The sequence below is a fragment of the Camelus ferus genome, chromosome 23 (assembly GCF_009834535.1).
Source record: "Camelus ferus isolate YT-003-E chromosome 23, BCGSAC_Cfer_1.0, whole genome shotgun sequence".
Taxonomy (NCBI): domain Eukaryota; kingdom Metazoa; phylum Chordata; class Mammalia; order Artiodactyla; family Camelidae; genus Camelus; species Camelus ferus.
This window is the reverse complement of record NC_045718.1, coordinates 12838697-12856767: the sequence shown is the minus strand read 5'-3', so window position 1 is coordinate 12856767 and position 18071 is coordinate 12838697. Positions and strand designations below refer to the sequence as shown.

The 18071-nt window shown below is 60.9% G+C and overlaps 2 protein-coding genes across 8 annotated transcripts in view; both read right to left on the bottom strand.

Moving 5' to 3' along the window:
* Positions 1-3108, bottom strand: SHISA4 (shisa family member 4). 2 transcript variants are annotated; one of them, XM_032466903.1, is made up of 5 exons: positions 2604-3108; positions 2277-2448; positions 1391-1524; positions 617-784; positions 1-462 (listed from the first exon to the last, which is right to left on the bottom strand). In XM_032466903.1, exons 1-5 carry the CDS (start codon positions 2764-2766, stop codon positions 416-418), a joined length of 684 nt encoding a protein of 227 aa, XP_032322794.1. In that variant the 5' UTR covers positions 2767-3108; the 3' UTR covers positions 1-415. The 2 variants fall into 2 exon arrangements, with proteins under 2 accessions (XP_032322794.1, XP_032322795.1); XM_032466904.1 differs by having other exon boundaries at positions 2694-3101.
* A 4978-nt stretch (positions 3109-8086) lies between these two features.
* The window catches only part of IPO9 (importin 9), a 42419-nt gene continuing 32434 nt past the window's right edge, over positions 8087-18071 (bottom strand). For 3 of the 6 annotated variants that reach the window (XM_032466896.1, XM_032466898.1, XM_032466900.1), the window contains 8 exons: positions 17900-18028; positions 17017-17292; positions 16668-16834; positions 15952-16085; positions 15292-15414; positions 14804-14908; positions 14635-14711; positions 8087-14349 (listed from right to left, as the gene is read on the bottom strand). In XM_032466896.1, the coding sequence (XP_032322787.1) occupies positions 14239-14349; positions 14635-14711; positions 14804-14908; positions 15292-15414; positions 15952-16085; positions 16668-16834; positions 17017-17292; positions 17900-18028 (1122 nt within the window). In that variant the 3' untranslated portion in view covers positions 8087-14238. Of the gene's footprint in view, positions 14350-14634; positions 14712-14803; positions 14909-15291; positions 15415-15951; positions 16086-16667; positions 16857-17016; positions 17293-17899; positions 18029-18071 lie in introns of those variants that run through there. The other 3 variants (XM_032466897.1, XM_032466901.1, XM_032466899.1) reach the window with 3 other exon arrangements.

Here is an 18071-nt window from a genome sequence, read left to right as displayed (position 1 = left end):
TTCTGTCTTTAGAGCTTTAATCCAGCCACACAGAGCCCTGCCAGCGGGGCAGCCAGGAGGGCTTCTGCCGCAGCTGACGGAGCCCCGCCCAGCCCCGCCCAGCCCGCAGAGGGCAGACGGGAGGGCCCAGCATTCCTGGCTGGGGTCGTGGGGGCGAGCAGAAGGACTGTGAGAAGGCAGAGCTGTGGCCCAGGCTTTCCTGTCTTCCCCTGTGAAACCGCCCATGCACCCAAGCCCTCCCCAGCCTCCCCTCATTCATGGCCAAGTTCCAGCTCAGCTCCTATTCCTCCTCCCTGGGGCCCTGTTCCCAGAAGGTCTCAGGGCTTGGCCAGGAGAGGCCCCCGACCACCCCCAGGGCCGATGGAGGTACAGGAGGGAGGCATCCCTGAGGGGCGGCAGAGACACAGCTGGCTTCTCAGGCTCCCGGGTAGGAGGTCTGGGGTGGCATGTACGGGGGAGGGGCTGCAAGCCAAGGAGACAGGACGACGGTCAGGGTGGCACAGGAAGTGCAAAGGACCCCCCTACCCCAGGGCATGCAGCATCCATGGAGCAGAGCCGGCCTGGAGGTCTGGGAGAGGCAGTGTGGTGGGGGGGCAGGAGCAGAGGGCTCACTTACCTGCAGGGTTATAGACAGGGGGCCCCGCCGGGTAGAGTGGATACTGGGGTGCAGGACCACTAGGTGGGTACATGAAGCCAGGCTGTGGGGGTGCAGGGCCAGCTTTAGGGTCCTGGGGGTACGGGTACACTGGCTGCACGGGGATGCCTGTCATTGGAATCTCCTGGCCTAGTTGGGGGAGAAAGACAGGCACTTAGAGCTCTGCCTCCCTAGGAAGCGCCCCCTCCCTCCCAGAGCCCAAGGTAGGGAGGGTCCAGGCTGGCCACGCTGCCTCTCTCCAGACCTTGCTCCGCAGGGTCCAGCAGGGACCCCGCAGGTGGCCCCGGCGGGTCAGTCTGGGTTTAGCACTTCGCTCCCCTGAGCCAGAGAGCACAGCCTGGGGAATGTCCTACCTGGGCAAGGAGATGCCAGCTCCAGGGCTGGAATCTTGCAGCCAACCCCAAGGGGATCCTCCCCAGCCCTTCCCTCCCACACGGTGTCACCGTTCCCACGCCCACCAGCTTTGGGCATGTGTGCGGTCCCACCAACTCAGGCACACGGAGCAGCGCCTTCCTGATAAAGGCTGTTACTGCAGACCCTACCCCATGCACTTCCTGGGAGCCATGTGCATGTGCACCACGGCCAGCAGGACACGGGCACGTAGGTGCACACAGTCCAAGGTTCATGCTCCCGTCTCTGGGGTTACATGCTGGCATGCATCCTTGAAACCAGTGCCCATCATGGGGCTCAGCCCAGCCTGTCTCAGGCTCACCACACCCAGCCCCACACAGGTACCTTCAAATGGGCTCTGCAGCTGCTGGCGCCGGCGGTACAGGTAGCAGCAGGAACAGAGGAAGCAACAGATGGTGGTGGCAACCACGGCCACGAAGAGGATGACGGCTGAGGCAATGCCGGCTATGGTCTTGGGACTTAGAGAAAGAACAGGTTCCCTCACCTTCTGACCTCAAGGAGGGAGGCCTCAGTATGGTGACCTGAGAGCTGTGCTTGGACTCCTGGCCGGCAGGGGGCCACAGCGAGCTGAGACTTGGGGTTCCTGGTAGGGTTCTGCCGGACCTTGGAGATCTTAGAGAACCTCCACTTCCCGGAATGCTGGGCAGCCTGCTGGCCAGCGAGCGGCATGCTGGGATCCGAAGTGTGTGCCTGGCTTGTACAGCTGAACTGGTCAGACTCCCAGCACGTTAGCCCTGACAGGCCCGTGGGAAGTGACCCAGAGCTGTTTTTTGGCTCCCACTTCAGTCAGTCTCCCTGTACCTGCCCATGCCAGTGGTCCTCTTCAAAAAGAAGTTTGAAAACCACTAATTGTGGCACACTTCAGTTTCATGAAGGGGAAACATGGACCCACTGGGGATGTGCCTTCCCCAAGATCGCACAGCTAGAGAGGATTGCACCCGGGAATCAGACCCAGTCTGATGCAGCTACACTGCACCTGGGTGCCGACCCGACACCCTCCCTCCGCAAGGCGGGGCCGACGGGAGGGCCCGGCCCAGCCGGCAGATGACTGAATGGCAGTAACTAACGTGCCCTCCGGGAAGTCCCCAGACCCACACTAAAGCCTCTCGCTTTGTCCCCAAGCTGGAGTCCTGGGTTTGGGCTAAGAATGTGGAGTGGACAGGGACAGCAGGAGACCTGGGCAGGCCCCTTGGGAGGGGCCAGAGCCCACCTGAAGGCCAGGCAGTGCTTCTGCTGCCTCTCCGTGATGAGTAAGGTCAGGTCCCTGCAGCAGTACCGCTGGTAGCAGGTCCCGCAGCAGAAGGTGAAGAACTCGCAGTTAAAGCCCGGATGCCAAGAGCCATTGCGGTCCAGGTACCACAGGCAGTCCTCGCTGGCCAGCGCTGCGGGCAGAGGAGAGGGTGCCCAGGGGCCACAGCGCCCGCGCCTCTGGCCACCCAGCCCCACTCCCACTCCCCGGCGGCCCACCCTGGGCCCTGAGCTAGGAGGCCTCTGCCTGGAGCCCCGCCCAGCCCCCCGGGCCTCCCCTTTCACGGACCCGCAGCTCCGGGCGCCGGCTCCCCCAGGGTCTCCGGGGGCCCCGCGTCGAGGCCGGGCCCTCCCCCTCGGCCGGCGCCCCCGCCCTTACCCAGGGGCGCCCCCAGCACCAGGAGGGCGATCGCGGCGAGCGGCGCGGCCCCGCGGAGCCTGGTGGGCGGCATGGCGGGGCGCTGGGAGCGGCCGCGGGGCGCGCAGGAAGACGCGGCCGCCCAGCTCCGCGGGGCCAGCGCGCCCGCCCGGCTCCTCTCCGCCTCCGCGGGGCGGGGCTCGGCCGGTCTGCGGTGACCCTGCCTCCGCGCACCGCCCGCCCGCCCGCCCAGGTCCTCCCGCGGCCCCGCCACCGCCCGCGGCCCCGCGCGGGCTCCTCCCGTCCCAGCCGCCGGCACAGTGGCCGCGGGGCGCAGTGGCCGCGGGGCCTGCCGCGCCTGGGCCCGCCCCTCGCCTCGGCCCAATCAGTGTCCGGGACCCCAGAAGCCCCGAGCCTGGTGCCATCTCCGAGTGCCCAGGCACACGGGCCAGCCCTGACCTTCCCCGTGCCGGACCTCCTCTGCCCAGCGTCCAGCCCAGGACGTCCGGCGGCGGCGGCGGCGGCGGCGGGAAGGGAGGAGGCCGGAGCCACCCCGCCCCCACCACGGAACACAGGCGCCCATTGAGAGGCGGCTCAGAGCAGCTTTGTCCCGGGCCGAGCCCACAGGCCTGGACCCTGCCAGCTGCACTGGCTCCCTGAGCGGCCCCTTCCCCCTCCGAGTGGACAGCGCTGGCACGCGCCAGCCTATGGCCTCCCCAGTCCGGATGGCAGGCCGCTGGGGCCACCTGGGGCCCATCCAGTCAGACACCCTCGACCGTGAAAACCCCTTTCTTCACAGAGCAGCCCCGCAGAGAGCGCAGTGGCCGGGGAGCACAGGGAAGCCAGAGTTCATTCCACGGAGACCTGGTTGAGGGTGGGGGAGCCATCGGTGTCCTTACAAGTTTGTTCCCGACCAGGAATGTGCAGGGCTCCAGGCTGGTGAGAGAATCCAAGGTCTCCTGGACCCCTCTGGGTGCAGCCTCAGGCACTCGGGCGTATCCCTCGTTTGGGGGTCCCCACAGTCCCATGAGCTAAACCAGGCTGGCTGGGGTCATCGGTCCATTTTATGGACAGAGAAACTGGGACTCAGGGAGTTAAAGGACTTGCCCAATGTAACAGAGCCAGTAAGTGGCAGAAGCACGCTAACTCCAGGTGGCTTCGCCTACTGCGTGGAGAAGATATTTGTAAATGATATATCTAATAAGGGTTAATACTCAAAATATACAAAGAACTCGTACACCTCAACGTCAAAAGCAAAACAACAAGGACAAAAACCCCACGACTGAAGCGGCAGAGGCCCTGATGGTCACGTCTCCACAGGAGACGCATGGATGGCTGCCCCGCACGCGGAAGGACGCTCAGCATCACTGGTCGTCAGGGAAGCACAAAGGGAACCCACAACTGCCTCACGCCTGTCAGAATGAGTTTCACCAAACAGAACACAAATAACAAATGTTGGCGAGGGTGTGAGTAAAGGGAACCCTCATACACTGTTGGTGGGAATGTAAATTGGTGCAGCCACTGTGGAAAAACAGTATGGAAATTCCTCAAAAAATTAAAAATAGAACTACCAAACAATTCAGCAATTCCACTCCTGGGTATTTGCCTAAAAAAACAAAAACACTAATTCGAAAAGACACCTGCACCCTAATGTTCACAGCAGCACTATTTACAACAGCCAAGACATGGAAGCAACTTAAATGACTATCAGCAGATGCCTGGATAAAGAAGACGTGGTGTATATATACAATGGAATACTATTCAGTCATAAAAAGAATGGAATCTTGCCATTTGCAACAGCAGTGGATGGACCTGGAGGATATTACGCTAAGTGAAAAAAATCAGACAGAGAAACAAATACTGAATGATATCACTTACATGTGGAATCTTAAAAAACAAAACAAATGTACAAACACAGCAAAACAGAAGCTGAGTTACAGCTACAGAGAACAGACAGGTGACTACCAGAGGGGAGGGGCTTCCAGGGGGGGAAACAGGTGAGCGAGACTAGGAGGTGCAAACTTCCAGGGACAAAATAAACAAGCCCTGGCTTTGAAATGCACTGTCAGGGTCTAGCCAACGACCAAGCACTAACCTCTGTGTGGTGACGGATGTGACCAGACGTCTGGCAGTGGTCATTCTGAAATGCACAGAAATATCGAGTCACTGTGTTGTGTAACAGGAGCTGACACAGAGTTGTAGGTCAATTATGCTTCAAAACAAACACAAACAAATGAACTGACAGAGAGAGAGGCTGGAATTGCGGTATGGAGGCCGTCAGCGGGTAAGATACCCAGTTCTGAGGTGGACGGCAGGTCCGCACAGGGCTGCAGCGCGCACAGCAGGAGGGGGACGCTCAGCACTGCTGCACATCACACAGGGACGCTGTGAAGAGTGACTGCTCAGTGTTCTCGTCACAAGGAGCGATGGCTCCATCAGCCAGGGGCCCCATGCCCCAACAGCAGATGGGGGTCTTCCCAGTCTCTGAGGCGAGGTAACCAGGGCCACGCGAGGAAGGCCCTACGTAGTTCAGGGAAGGGTGGCCAAACGCAGAGCTGCCCATCCAGGCCCCGTGGATGCGGGCGCCCCACCACACCGGGAAAGCGGGAGGCAGGAGGGGGTGGCTTGTGGTCTGCTGGGGGCAAGTGTGCCTCTGTCCTTGCGCAGGGTGGTTTCGCACGTGCAGCAGACACTGGAGAGCGTGTCCCTTCCCACTGCCTCCTCGCTCCAGACCGCCGGCTCGAGTGCAGGGACCAGCAGCCCTGGGCTCACTGCCGTCCCCGCCCCGCGTGCGCTCCGTCGCTCCGTCGGGGTGGTTGAGGGCCACCTCTCTTGCTCTCTTCCCGCCCAGGCTGGCCGCCTGCAGGTGCTCGGACCCCGCCAGGTCCAGCTTGTCTGCAGCGCCCCTCTTCTGGGTCTTTAGTTTCTCCTTCCTCGGAAGCACCTCAAGTCCCTTCTGTGAAAGCAAAGCAAAGCAAAGCAAAACGACAGGCTTCTCGGAACTCAGCCCTTTCCAGTTATTTCTCTGCTTTTCTTCTTTTCCTCCAACTAGCTCTTGTCGCAGCTTATAGCCTGGTTGACGCTCCCAGCTCCCTGTGACATCTGGCTGTCACAGCCAGCATCAGTGATTTTCTAACTGCAACATACTAGGAAACTTTTCAGTCCACGTGGTGGGAGGCGGTGAGACGAGGGCAGAGGGTGAGGAAGGAAGGGGCTGTGGGCAGGGCAGAGGGGAGGGACTGGCACTTCTCAGCAGGGGACATGGGAGCCGGAGGCCAGAGCTGAGCCGACTTTGGCCAGGACAGGACAGAGCCACGTGCCACCCAGGGCCACCGGGCTAGGAGGGAGTGAGGAAGCGGCTTGGGTGGGGAGGCTTGGGGCCCTGGAAGCTGGTTGCACAAATCTTCAGGCCTGGAGGGGCTTCACCCTACCTGCTGCAGGCAAAGGCACGTGGAAGCACCCCCTTCTCTGGGCCCGTCTCCTGGCCCTGGCCCTCGGCGAGGGCAGAGGCTCTCCCCAGGGTGCCTGGGGTCTGACGATGATAATACCAACAGCTGACTCCACAAATGAGTGTCCCCTCGTTCAGATGAGGAAACTGGAGTTGGAAGAGGTTAGTTTTCCCAGCCCACACGGCTGGGATCTGGAATGGGACGTCTGAGATTTCAAAGCCCAGGCCCTTCTGCTCCACCTCCTGCCTGTCCTCGAGCAGGTCCACAACACTCGGGGTGTGCCCGCACGCACACCCACTCCCCCCCAGGAGTCCGGGAGCTGGGGGGAAGGCCTGCAGGGGGGAGGCGGGGAAGCAGGTGGAGGGGAGGGCTGGGACCAGGCCTGTGACCCAGTTTGGGCTTGGCCTGGGGCAGCGGTAGGAGTGCTCTGCTGAGTCATCTGCTGCTGGGCCGGGTGACCAGCCCAGGCTTCCCAGACGCCAACCCCTTTCCCGCTCCTCTTCAGATAGGAGCAGACTGACCTGGGCACCCCCAAGGCCCTCCTTCCCGTCTCTGTTCCAGAGGCTCCTGCCCCACCCCGCTCCCTGGCCCCATGGTTTGAGCCAGGCCATCCTGAGATCAGAGTAACTCCCTGCCCCTCACTTGCCTGTGGTCAGTCAGGGCTCTCTTCATAACCCAGGACTAGCCTGCCCTCCTCCTCCCCGTGGGCCTGTCCACCCAGCTCCTTCAGACAGGTCCTCGCACGGGCCTCTCCTCTGTCTGGTGTAATCTCATTACAGCGAAGGACTGGGGTCTCCTGGATCCCACTGCAACACCATAAGCAAACATTTCTCCTCCATTGGAAGTTCTTCCTGGTGTCTAGCTTGAACCTTTCTTGCTGTAAATGGCCCTCTGGGTGGGAGGGGTGTGGGGAGCGGAGGGGCAGTGGGGATCAGCTCCTGGTCAGGATTTTGATCAATGCCTTTGCAGGGTCACCTCTCCCAGAACGCCAGGCTTCGGCTTCTTTGCAGAGTCCCAGGACTGTCCAAGCAAAACGTGGGCAGCCAGAGCCCAGGAGAGGGGGTGGAGGGTGGGCGGCCAGGCTGGCTAGGGTGGCAGCTGTGAACAGCCTGCTCCCGTGGCTGTGGGAGCAGCAGCGGCTCCGGTCCAGCCCAGCCGGCGGGGCCGACGGGGTGGGGTGGGGGGGGAGCCAGGTTATCTCTCAAACAACCTCACTCAGTATGCAGCCCTGCCCCCCGGGCAGGGTGGGGGCAGACAAGTGCTATTTTGGGACCTGGGGGTAAGAGAGGAGGAGGCTCTGTTTACAGCTCCCCTGGGCCTGTCCCCGTTCCCTCTCCTGGGAAGGTCTGGGGACATGGGCCTCAGCCTTCCACTGACCTTTTCTACCTGGGGCCTGTTTTCAGCCTAGCGCTGCGGTAACCCTCTGCACAGGTGGGAACTGGTGGTCTTCCTTGGCGAGACCAGCTTTGTATGGGCAGGTTCAGGCGGTGGGAGCCGTGCTGGACTTGGACCAGAGTAACCACAGCCACGTGGACACACGAGGCAGCGCTGTGCAGTCGGTCAGTCCGTGCGACAGATGTGACCAGCACACATTCCTGCACACCGGGAGACGGAGGCCCGGATCCTGAAGCAGATGGCCAGCAGAGCCAGGGTGCATGGCCCATGCTCGGAACCACCAGCCAGGGCGGAAGCCCAGCTCCACCACTTACTGGCTCTGCAGACTTGGAGGGACCGCCTAACCCCTTTGGCCTCAACTTCCTCACTGGTCAACGGACCAGGGCTCAGCCAAACCCACCAGAACCCCCCAGTCAGCGGGCAGAGGTGCCCTGGTCCTTCTCTCTCCCTCTTCAACGGAAAATGGATCTACTCAAGGTCACATGGCAGGTCGCTGGTAGGACTGGGTGCTCAAATGAGCGTCCGCCGTGAGGCCAGGAGCCAGGTGAGGGGCGCAGACACAACACCAGGTGTGCAAGACACACATTTATTTTCCTTTAATCAAATTAAGTCAGACCGCGTCTCCATCCTGCCAGCTGGTGGCGAGTTGGCTCTGTTGTTGCGTAACACAGCAGGACCCTCTGGGCCGTCCTGGGACAGACCCCTCCATGCCCTCCACCTGTCTCTCTGCAGAACTTTAGTCAAAGAATACACTGCATCAGAGCAGTGAGAAAACACAGAAACAAGGGAAACCACTCAAGCAAGACCAAACAGTAACAGTTCAGCCATTAAACAAAGTCAGGGACCCTCAGTTCCTCCTCGAGGGCTAGAGATCATATTCCGAGCCACGCGTGGCCCTGTCCTGCAGACACCTGAAACCCCCACCGGGCAGAGGTCGACTGTGTGTTGACCAGACTGTGGCCATGACAGAAGCTGCCACGATTCCGAGAACTGGACTCAAGAAAATGGGAGCCGACCCTGGAGCTGAAGAGTAACTGCACTTAAAACAATCAAGATGCTGCTGACCAGTCACCGCAGGACGGATCTCAAATGCCTGTCAGAGCGGACCGTGCCCTTCTGCACACAGCCCCTCCCTCCCAGCCCCTGTGCACCCCTGAAGCCCCCCTTTAAAAGCTCTCGCCCTGATCGGCAGGGGGAAGCTGGCTTTTGGACACGTGTCTGGCTTCTCCCTAGGTAGTGGCCTCTTGAATAAAAGCAAACTTTCCTTTCCTACCAACACTGGTCTCTAGAGTACTGGCTTCCTAGTGCAGAGCAGCTGAATCCGAGGTCAGCAACACCACTACGGTTTGCTCCGCCTGCCAGGATCAGAAGGCCCCAGGATCTCACACAGCACAAGACGCAGGGGTGGGCCCTGCAGCCCCGTGCCCACGGGCTCTGCTGATAGAAGCCCCGGGACCCTCGAGGCCCGCACCCTCGGCTCGGCTCACGCACCCAGGCAGCCCTGGTGCCCCGCGTCCAGCCTCCCCAGGGACGCCGCAGGCACATCCTCAGGCAGGTCTCTGCCAGGGGCCGGGCAGGGCCCTCACCACTCACAGGCCCCATCGACTTCTGCCCCGTTCTTGTCTTCTGGGACCCCTCTCCCTTCCCCTCTCCCTCGTCCTCCAAGATCGTGGGCCTAGTCTCAGTTCACGCAAGATTTCCACACAGGCTCCTGAAGCCAGCTACCCTCGGACAGCTCTGCTTCCCGGGCAAGAGCAACGAAGGCAGGGAAACAAGGAGAGCTCAGCTGTGTTCTCGGAACAAATGGAGGGAGAAAACCTGGTGAAGACAAACACACTGACCATTCACAACGTCACGTAGGTGATCGCGTCAAAGCCCTGCTTAGCAGGGGGAAGGCAGGTGCTGCAGCCACCAACTCTTCTGTCCCCTGCCCCCAGGCAGGGCTGCTGGACCCTCGCAGAGGCGGCCTCCCCGAGTCTCACGCAGTCCCCAGTGTAGCAGTGGCATCTGTGAAGCTGAACTGAGTCATCTAAGCTGGTGAGTCAGCGAGGCTGCCAAACAGAGCTCTCAGCGACTGGGTGGGGGTCCAGGCCGAGACAGCCCCCGCCCCAGGCTCCCTGAGGAACCCTCTTTACTCCCAGCCACAGCCCCGAGGGAGGTATCACTTCCACTTTCCAGCGGAGACCAAGGACCGGGGGTTTCACCAACCCCAGCCATGATGTCATGCCGCAGGGGCTTCCTCGCCCTGCCGATCTGCCTGGGCTCCTCACCGCCTTCCCGCCTGCAGCACACCTGGACAGCTACCGCTCGAAAAGGCCTCGTGTGATCTGTCATTTTAGGAGAACAGTAATGCCACCCCCTTTCCACCTACTCAAAAAAAAAAAAAAAAAAAAAATTGGAACGTGAGGTCCTGGGTAGATGATTAATGTTGAACGCGTACCAACCCATCAGAGAACGGTAAATAATTCACCAATTTCTGAATTTTATTAACAATTTTTTTGGCTGCTTTGTGACTGGACTCCTAACAAGTGTGGTTAAGGTCTGGTGGGAAGGGGTGTCCCCGCGAGATGCCAAGTCAGCGTCCAGCCCCCGCTGGGCGCCCCCGCCAACAGGCAGGGACTTGCGGTGACGTGACGCCCTTAACGGCGGCCGTCCCACGGGGCCGCTCCTCCCCTCGTCCAGGCGCGCCCGGACTCCTGCTGCTCACCGGCACCGCTGCCGCTGCCGCGCCCAGACCAGCGTGCACCCCCTCCCCAAGCCGGGGGCCCAGTCACCCTTCTGGTCGCATCACGACTGTCAGAACGCTTTCTAGAACGTAAGCCTCATGCCACTTCTCTGCATAAATGCTTGTGAGGTCTCCCGCTCCGGAGAGGACCCTTTACCATCCGGCCCTCCCTTGTGCCTCCAGCTATTTCTGGCCAAGACCCCTGTGAGCCAGTACTCTCCCAACACTCCCACCCCTCTGGAGCTCAGAGCGCAGCTGCACTCCTTCCCAGCCCTCGAGGCTCTTTTCTCCAGCAGGTCCCACCCCGCCTGACCTCCAGGCAAGGGCACGGGGAGGCAGGGCGGAGGGCTGGTGGACTAGAACCTCTCCTGCCGTGCGACCTCGGGCAGGTTAACACTCAGCACCCTCGCACCTCAATTTCATCAACTTGGAAACGAGACAGACACGACCCCCTGCTTTGTAAGGTTATTAGAGCTGACCCTCGACCACCACAGGTCTGAGCCACGCGGGTCCACATCTACCCGCACTTTCTCAGTAGTAAACACCGCAGGACTGCACCGTCACGGCTGGATCTGCGCACACGGGGGGCTGAGCACTAGCAGGGACCGCTCCAACACCCTCCCCAACCACGTCCAAGGGTCAGCTGCAGAAGGCCTAAATGATAACCCAGGTGACACGCAGGACGTCCTAGCCCTGGCGTTTGGCAAGTGCTTCTGGAATGCCAGCCTGTCTGCCCACCACCTGCACACGCTCGCCTCCCCCACCGGCCTCCGCCATCACCACCAACCACTCTGAGCCCAGAACTTACTTCCCACACGACGCTACCCACATTTACTGTCCTACTTCTGATCCCCGAGGGGACTAGCTCCGTGGGGGAGAGCAACAAGGCTCTCCAGCACCCAGCACTGGCCTTGCTTGTAACAGAGGCTCCACATTTGCTGTAATAGGGCAAAACAGAGTAGCCAGAAACTGGCTGTGTGGTAATCATCCACTTAACGGCCACAGGCCCACTGGCTGGGGTGAGAATTGCGGGCTCCTTCACTGGGCAACTCCCTAACCTTCCAGAGCAGTCTCCTGGTCTTCCTGGTCCTTCGAGCTTCTTTTCTGGACACGATTCAGGTCTTCCACCTGGTTTCCTCTTGCAGACGGGCCTCCTCCACCTGGGAGCCCAGGTTGGGCACCAGAACGGAACAGAGCGCTCTGAGTCCACTGCTGGGCACAGGAAGGCCAGATGAGCGTACACGCCGCTCTGGACAGCGTGTCTGCTGCCCCAGCCTTGCCCACACTGGGGTTTTGTGAAGACACGCAGACAGCTCCGGACGCCATCGCGCCCATTACCGGCGTGCGGGCGCAGGGTGGCTGTTACTCCACTCTCTCTCACAGACGCTCCTGGCAATCTGCGTTTTCAGAGAACTGCCTTACATAAAGATTCTGCCCATTTTTGCAGTGCACAGGGGTATCTGTGTAGGCCCCAAGCGACCACCCTTCCCAGGGCTTTCCTGTTTCTTGAGTTGGATCAGCACCTCTCCCTCGCCTAGTACTACTCTTGTAAATGGCCTCAAGTTCTCCTTTGGAAGAGGTAGGGCCAAAAATCTTCACCAGCCACTTACATCAAAGGAGGGGCCGAGGCTGGGAGAGCCTTGGGGCACGTCACAGACCAGCCCACAGTGGGCTCACGTGCGTCTGACAGCTGGCTACTCACTCCTGCCTTCCTCCTGCTCCGATTCCCCACGTCCAGATCGTATCTGTTCTGCTAATAACACCAGCCCCCGAGGCCAGCTCGGCACGACCTGCTCTTAAGACCTATTAAATGCCGTCTGTTCAACTCGGTCACTCGCGTCCGCCTGAGTCACGGCCGGCTCACTCCTCGCTGGCCCCCTGGCTGAGGCCGGCGGCCTCTGCTGGACTTTGGCTCCCACCCGCCGTTCAGTTCCCTCCCAGGGAGCTTCCCAGGAAAGCCCTGGTGTCCCAGCTGCGGTCCCCCGGGTCTCAGAACAGCCGCATGTTACCATCATCCCCCAGCTGTCTTCCCGGGAGCCTCCCCTCCTTCTAACCGAGCAGCTTGCCCTTTCATGCTGAAGTTAGCTTCCTCTGGCCAAGAAGACAGGACGCAAAAGAGGAGCTAGAGTTCAACTGCCTGTCCCCACAGGGGCCTCCTTCCTGCTCGGACAACGGGAACCATCTCCCAACTCCCTCCCTCGTCAGTGGGATGGGATGATGCCCCCACGCATGCACCTGCTGTAAAGGCAGATGGGAAAGCGAATGTGAAAGCTCTGGAAACACGGGGCTGTGCCTGAGCACCACGGGGTCCGAGACCCTCTGCTCTCAGCCATGGCGTGTCCTGGGGCAGGGCTGGCCCCTAAGGGACGCTAGGACCCTTTCCTTCAGGATTCAAGATCTCGAGGCCCCTGGCCCAGGGCCGACCTGGAGGCAGGGAGGAGTCGAGGCCCAGAGACGGTCTGGCACCAGACACGACTGCTTCTAACAGGTTGAAGCTGCTGGCATGAGACCGTTCTTTTGTGCCAAATCAAGGTTGGTTGACTTGGCCTCTTGGAACCCAGCTGGCATTGCCTGGAGGTCCGCAACTGTAGAGGGAGCCTCTGGGCACCGGCCAGCCATCACTCCCCCAGAATCCGCAGCTCCCGCTGCGCAGGGCAGAGTCAGTGCTGGCCTGGGGACCCAGCCACACTGTGAACACAGGCCCGTAGGCTATTTCCAACCGCCCCCCCGCCCCAGAGGTGGGGTGAGCAGCAGGGACACCTACTGGCCCCAGGTCACTACTGGCTGAAGTCCTTGGGCTCCCACAACAGTCCTGCAAGATAAGTGCCCACAGGGGGCCCTTTCCTGGAAAACAGAGTCAAGTTCACTTCATATCCTGTTTCCTACTTGTGAGACCACCAACCGAAAGAGACATTCTGTAGCTGTTAAAAAAGGGCACTGGGTGTGGGCCCGACCGAAAGGAGCCGGCTCTCACTTCTTCCCCGTGAATTTTATCCTCATTCACCTTTGAATCCACAACAGACTAAACTCCTAAGTGAGGGACCGCCCTTAGAGATGCCTGACTGGACACCACCCCGTCTCCGACGGTCATCTCGACAAGGCTTGCTGAAGCACACGGGGGTCTGAGCGGCTCTACCTACTCTTCTCCGTGTCTGTATCTTCCTTCTAAAAGGAACGGGAGGCAGAGGTGCGCAGACACCTTGCACCATGCGGACTAAACTCATTTGTAAAGATTGCTTTACTCTCCTAGAAAAATACACATTGCAAATTTGAGGGCTACAACTTAACCACTTGAGAGGGTTCCTGAGGAAGCGGGGACCTCTGCACGTCAGACTGCATGGTAATGTGGGGAGACATATTAAATATAGTTGGGTCAGGAGGACTTAAAAAAAAATGTTTTTCCCAATTTTTTTCTTTCTAAAAAAGGAAAACCAAGTTGCCATCTGTCTGGCTTGCCCTGTGTGCATGGACATGGAGGAACAGCTTCAGGAGGGGCTGCCATGCGACGAGGCAGAACCGACGTCCGGGAGGAGAGGCCCCCGGGGCTCCTTCCTCTCGCTCCTGAGACCCCGGCGTCTGTGGCGGAGGGCGGAGGGCACACCTCTCTCAAGGGTGTTCCTACCCGGACACGTGAGATGTCCTACGAAGGTAAACAGGTCTGTTTTAGAACATAAATGGTCCTGTGCTCCTGGGCCGGGGCAAAGTAATCCATGACACACACTCCTTCTGGGCAGCCTGTTTCCGGACTGGCCAGCAGAGGACTCTAGGAACAGAGGTGGGGGACGGTCGGGGGGAGGAAGGTTCTTCGGGGGCCTCTGGAAAGGGTCCTTTGTCCCAGCATTCCTTAGCGACAGCACTAAGTGGGCTTGTCTGAACGGACACTGTCACTCTGCAAAGGCCAAGGGCCAGGTCACGAGGCCACTCTAGGTTGAGAGAAAAGTGCATCTCACGGCCAGGAAGCGCTGCGAACCGGTGTGGCCGGGCCAGGGGGGGCCAGTTAGATGCCGATGGTCTGCAGCACCCGCCTCTCGCCATCGCTGAGGTGGCCCGAGAACACGGCGTAGCAGGGCTGCTGTGCGAACTGGCACAGGAAGTCCGTGAGGTACGCCTGCGGGGGAAGGGGTGGTCACCCAGGGGCCTGGCCCCGCGTGGGGACACACACAGAGCCTCCCACCCTCCCGGAGGGCGCGGAGGTTCCACAGGGGGCCGCATGCACAGGGCTGCACGGGACTGGATCTCGCAGTCCGCCCGAGGACAGGGCCTCAGGACACGAGGCCACAGCACTGGTGGGAGAAGCCCACGTGCAGAGCCTGGGTCACCCTTAGCCTTGACGGCGGAGCAGGATGGGTGAGCCTGGACTGGCTCGCCAGGCATCTTCCCTGGGTGGCCTCACCTGGAGGTCGATCTGATAGAGGGGGTCCTTCAGGGCATCAGGGTCGTCTTCCTCATCGTCCTCGTAGTAATCCTCCTCTGCCAGAAACACCACGCGCGGTCAGGGCCAGCGCACGCCGAGGGCCCTGGGGCGCCCAGTTCTTGGTGCCACCGTGCAGGGCACTGCTTACCGTATTTACTCGTAGCAAGGATGTCCGACAGGAGCTGGCCAGCAAGCCCGTCCTCCTCCTCGTCCTCGTCCTCCTCCTGGTCCTCCCACATGTCATTGGCATCATCTGTGGGAAACAAGAAGCAGCTGGAGCGCACACACCCTCTCCCCACACCCAGACCGGCCAGGACAGGACGGCCCGAGGGTCTCTGCACCGCTCCTGCAGTCCCCCTGCAGTCCCAGGGGGGAGAGGCCTGCGGGGTGGGGGCAAGCCCTCCCCAGTGAGTCTGAATGCGAGACAGGGCATGTTCCGGTGGGGAGAGAGCAGGCAAGAGGCTGTGTCTGGAGGACAATCTGACCAGGAAGGGCCTGCCTCCTGGCTGCTCCAGACCCTGCACACAGCATGGCCAGCCCTGGACAGGCCACGAGGGACTCGACAGCCCCAGTGGAGAGTCTGAAAGTCTGTGAGTTGACAGCCAGGTGCGAGTCCCCGGGGAGCCCGCACGGCACCTGGGCCCCAGCCCGCGGGTGTGGCCTGGCGGGCGGCATTTGCCTCCATGACGCTCGACAGCTCGTTGATGATCAGCTTCAGGATCTTGACCAGCAGGGGGACGTTCGTCCAGCGCTCGGGGTCTGGGGAGGGAGAGGGTGGCTTCCATCAGACCGCCACCGGGCCGCTCCTCCCACAGCGCCCAGGCTTCCCACGCCCCACACCGCCTCCAGCCGCCAGGGACAACTTAAATAACTCCATTCTGTTCACATCAGGAGGGCTCAGAAGTCAGGGGAGATGAGAGAACAGGAAGCCCTGGTCGTGAGGCTTGGACAGCAGGGCAGCGCAGGTGGTAACAAGCCCGTAGCAGAGAGGGCAGCTCTGCGTTCACTGCCCACCACGCGTTGGGGCCATAAGCCAAAAGCAATCCAGTAACAGATGGACTGACAGTGGGTGTCCAGGCCCGAGGGGAGCCAAGCTGGGGTGCTTGTCCTTGAGACTGCTTTTGTCCCTTCTCAGCAACGGGAAGGAACCAAGCGTTCCAATCCACTGTTTACCTAGTCTCTGCTTCCTATCAGCCCCCCACTAACAACCATGCTCTAAAAACAGGAGTCACAGTCCATCCCGCTTCCAGCCCCAGGGTCCTGAGCCCCAGTGAGGGCCGGGGATGCGTCACCCACTCTTGGCCGACTTGGAGCGGGTGCGGACGCCCTCATCCAGGCCGTAGATCTCCTCGCCCTTCACGCGTATGTCCTGCAGCCGCCTGTCGTCCGCGGTGATGCCATGCTGGAGCAGCTTGCACAGCGCCACGGAGCTGCAGGGGAAGACTGGGTCAGGCCGCCCCATGGCTCCCTCCGAGGGCACCGCACCTCTGTCGCACTAGAGAGAGGGCATCTGCGGATGGTGTGCTGAGAGCAGAGCTGGAGCGGGCCAAGAGTCCACGCGGGAGGTGCGCGGGGTATGGGAACCGCAGACAGAAGTCCAGGAGGGGAAGCTAGAGAGCCTCTTCACCAAGAGAGGAGGCCGCCAGCAGTGCTTGGCTGGTGGAGTCGGGGGCAGAGGAGGGTCTCCAGCCAGCAGAGGTCAAAAACATATGGTCTGGGGGTGGGGAGGGTAGAGTTCAGTGGCGGAGCGCAGGCTTAGCATGCACCAGGCCCTGGGTTCGATCCCTGGAACTGCCATTAAATGAATACATACATAAACCTAATTACCTACCCCACCCTTCCCCGCCAAAAAACACACAGTCTACTGGTGCGGCTGTATTTTGGGAACTTCAAGATGGCAGCTCCTTGAACATACAGTCAGCGATAAAGAAACAATGGGCAAAGGGGACCCAAGGAGCAGGTCGGCACGGCAAGGAGGGGAGAGGATCGGCGAGGGGCAGGCGAGGCCCCACCTGACTTTGCCCTCGTACTGCCCGTAGAACAGGTGCTGCCGGCTGGTCCACTCGGCCATCACGAATTCCAGGGCGGGCTTGCCGGTGGGTCCCGGGAGGCTGCACAGGAACTCCAGGAGGGGCTCCAGCTGAGTGTGCACCAGGTGGGCGAACACCATGATCAGGGACTGTGGAGGACAAGGAGGACGCCTACTTCCGAGGGTCAGCAGACGACAGGGCCTGGGCCGGCCGGTCAAGAGCTGGGGGACGTGGCCACTTTCCCGTCGATGTTCCCTGGGCCGGTGCAAGGGCGCTGGGCTTGCCGGCTCCACAAGGGCAGCGCAGTCCGGGGCGCCATCCGTCCACCTACCTGCATGACGCTGAGCGTCTCCGCCTGCTGCATCTTGCTGAGGATGGCACGGAGAATCTGGTCGAGGTTCTCCCCCAGCTCCTGCCCGGCCTTGGAGATGAGGGTGGACACGAGGCGGCCCACAAAGGCGGCGGTGAACTCAGAGGTGCGGGGGTCCAGGAGCTGGCTCACCACCTGCATCACGTACCACAGCCCACTGTGGCCCTGCTCATCGCGCCACTGGGCCACCTGCTCCAGCGCCACCGACACATAGGCCCGCAGGCACTCTCCGCCGTTCTGCAGGACGAGGGAGGCAAGCGGGTCAGCAGAAGTGAAGCCCGAGGCCTCCGTCTGCAGGGGCACAGACGCTCAGGCCCGGGTCTCGAGGCCGGCGAGCCTGTAGGGGCCGTGCTGGGCTCACCCCACCGGAGTCGGGAACGCAGTACAGACAGACGTGCACTACCTGTCCCCGCTGCACTCGTCAGCTACCTCAGAAGCACAGATTTCCGATCAAAGGGACAGTGGACAAGCCAGCCGAGTTTCACCATAAAGATCTCGCCCTGGCACTGAACAAATATCTAAGAGAGCAAAGACTGGGGCGTCTACAGGTCTTCACGGGAATGAAGACAGACCTTACACAGACCACCATCTGCCTAGAGACACCCAAAGCGCATCCATTTGCTGACTTTATCAACAGAAGCATCTTATGGCCCCAGGTCCACAGGCCTGTAACCTCTCCTGTCGCAGCAGTACCCAGACCCAGACCCAGACGGCAGGGTGCCTGGCACCCACACCTCTAAGCTGCTCAGAATGCTTGGCTTTTGCAGGCTTCCCAAGTTCTTTGGGTAAACACAGATTTGAGAGGTGAGCTTCTCCACCTGCTCTGTGCTGGCCACGCTGGTACCTGCATGGTGGCATTGTCGTCCGTGTGGAGGGTGCACTGGGCCACGGCAGGGAAAGCCTGGCAGATGAGAAGCTGGGAAAGGGGGGGCTTCGTATTCCGCACCACCGTGGTCAGGATGTCGATGGCTGTCTGCAGGACAGAAGACAGAGTCAGAACTGTCCCTGGGGTGGGG

Coding starts and splice junctions, on each gene's coding strand:
- SHISA4 (XM_032466903.1), bottom strand. CDS start 2,766: ATGCCGCCCACCAGGCTCCGCGGGGCCGCGCCGCTCGCCGCGATCGCC. Junction 2,449..2,603: donor GCCGGCGCCCGGAGCTGCGG/GTCCGTGAAAGG, acceptor CTCTGCCCGCAG/CGCTGGCCAGCGAGGACTGC. Junction 1,525..2,276: donor AAGCACTGCCTGGCCTTCAG/GTGGGCTCTGGC, acceptor TCTTTCTCTAAG/TCCCAAGACCATAGCCGGCA.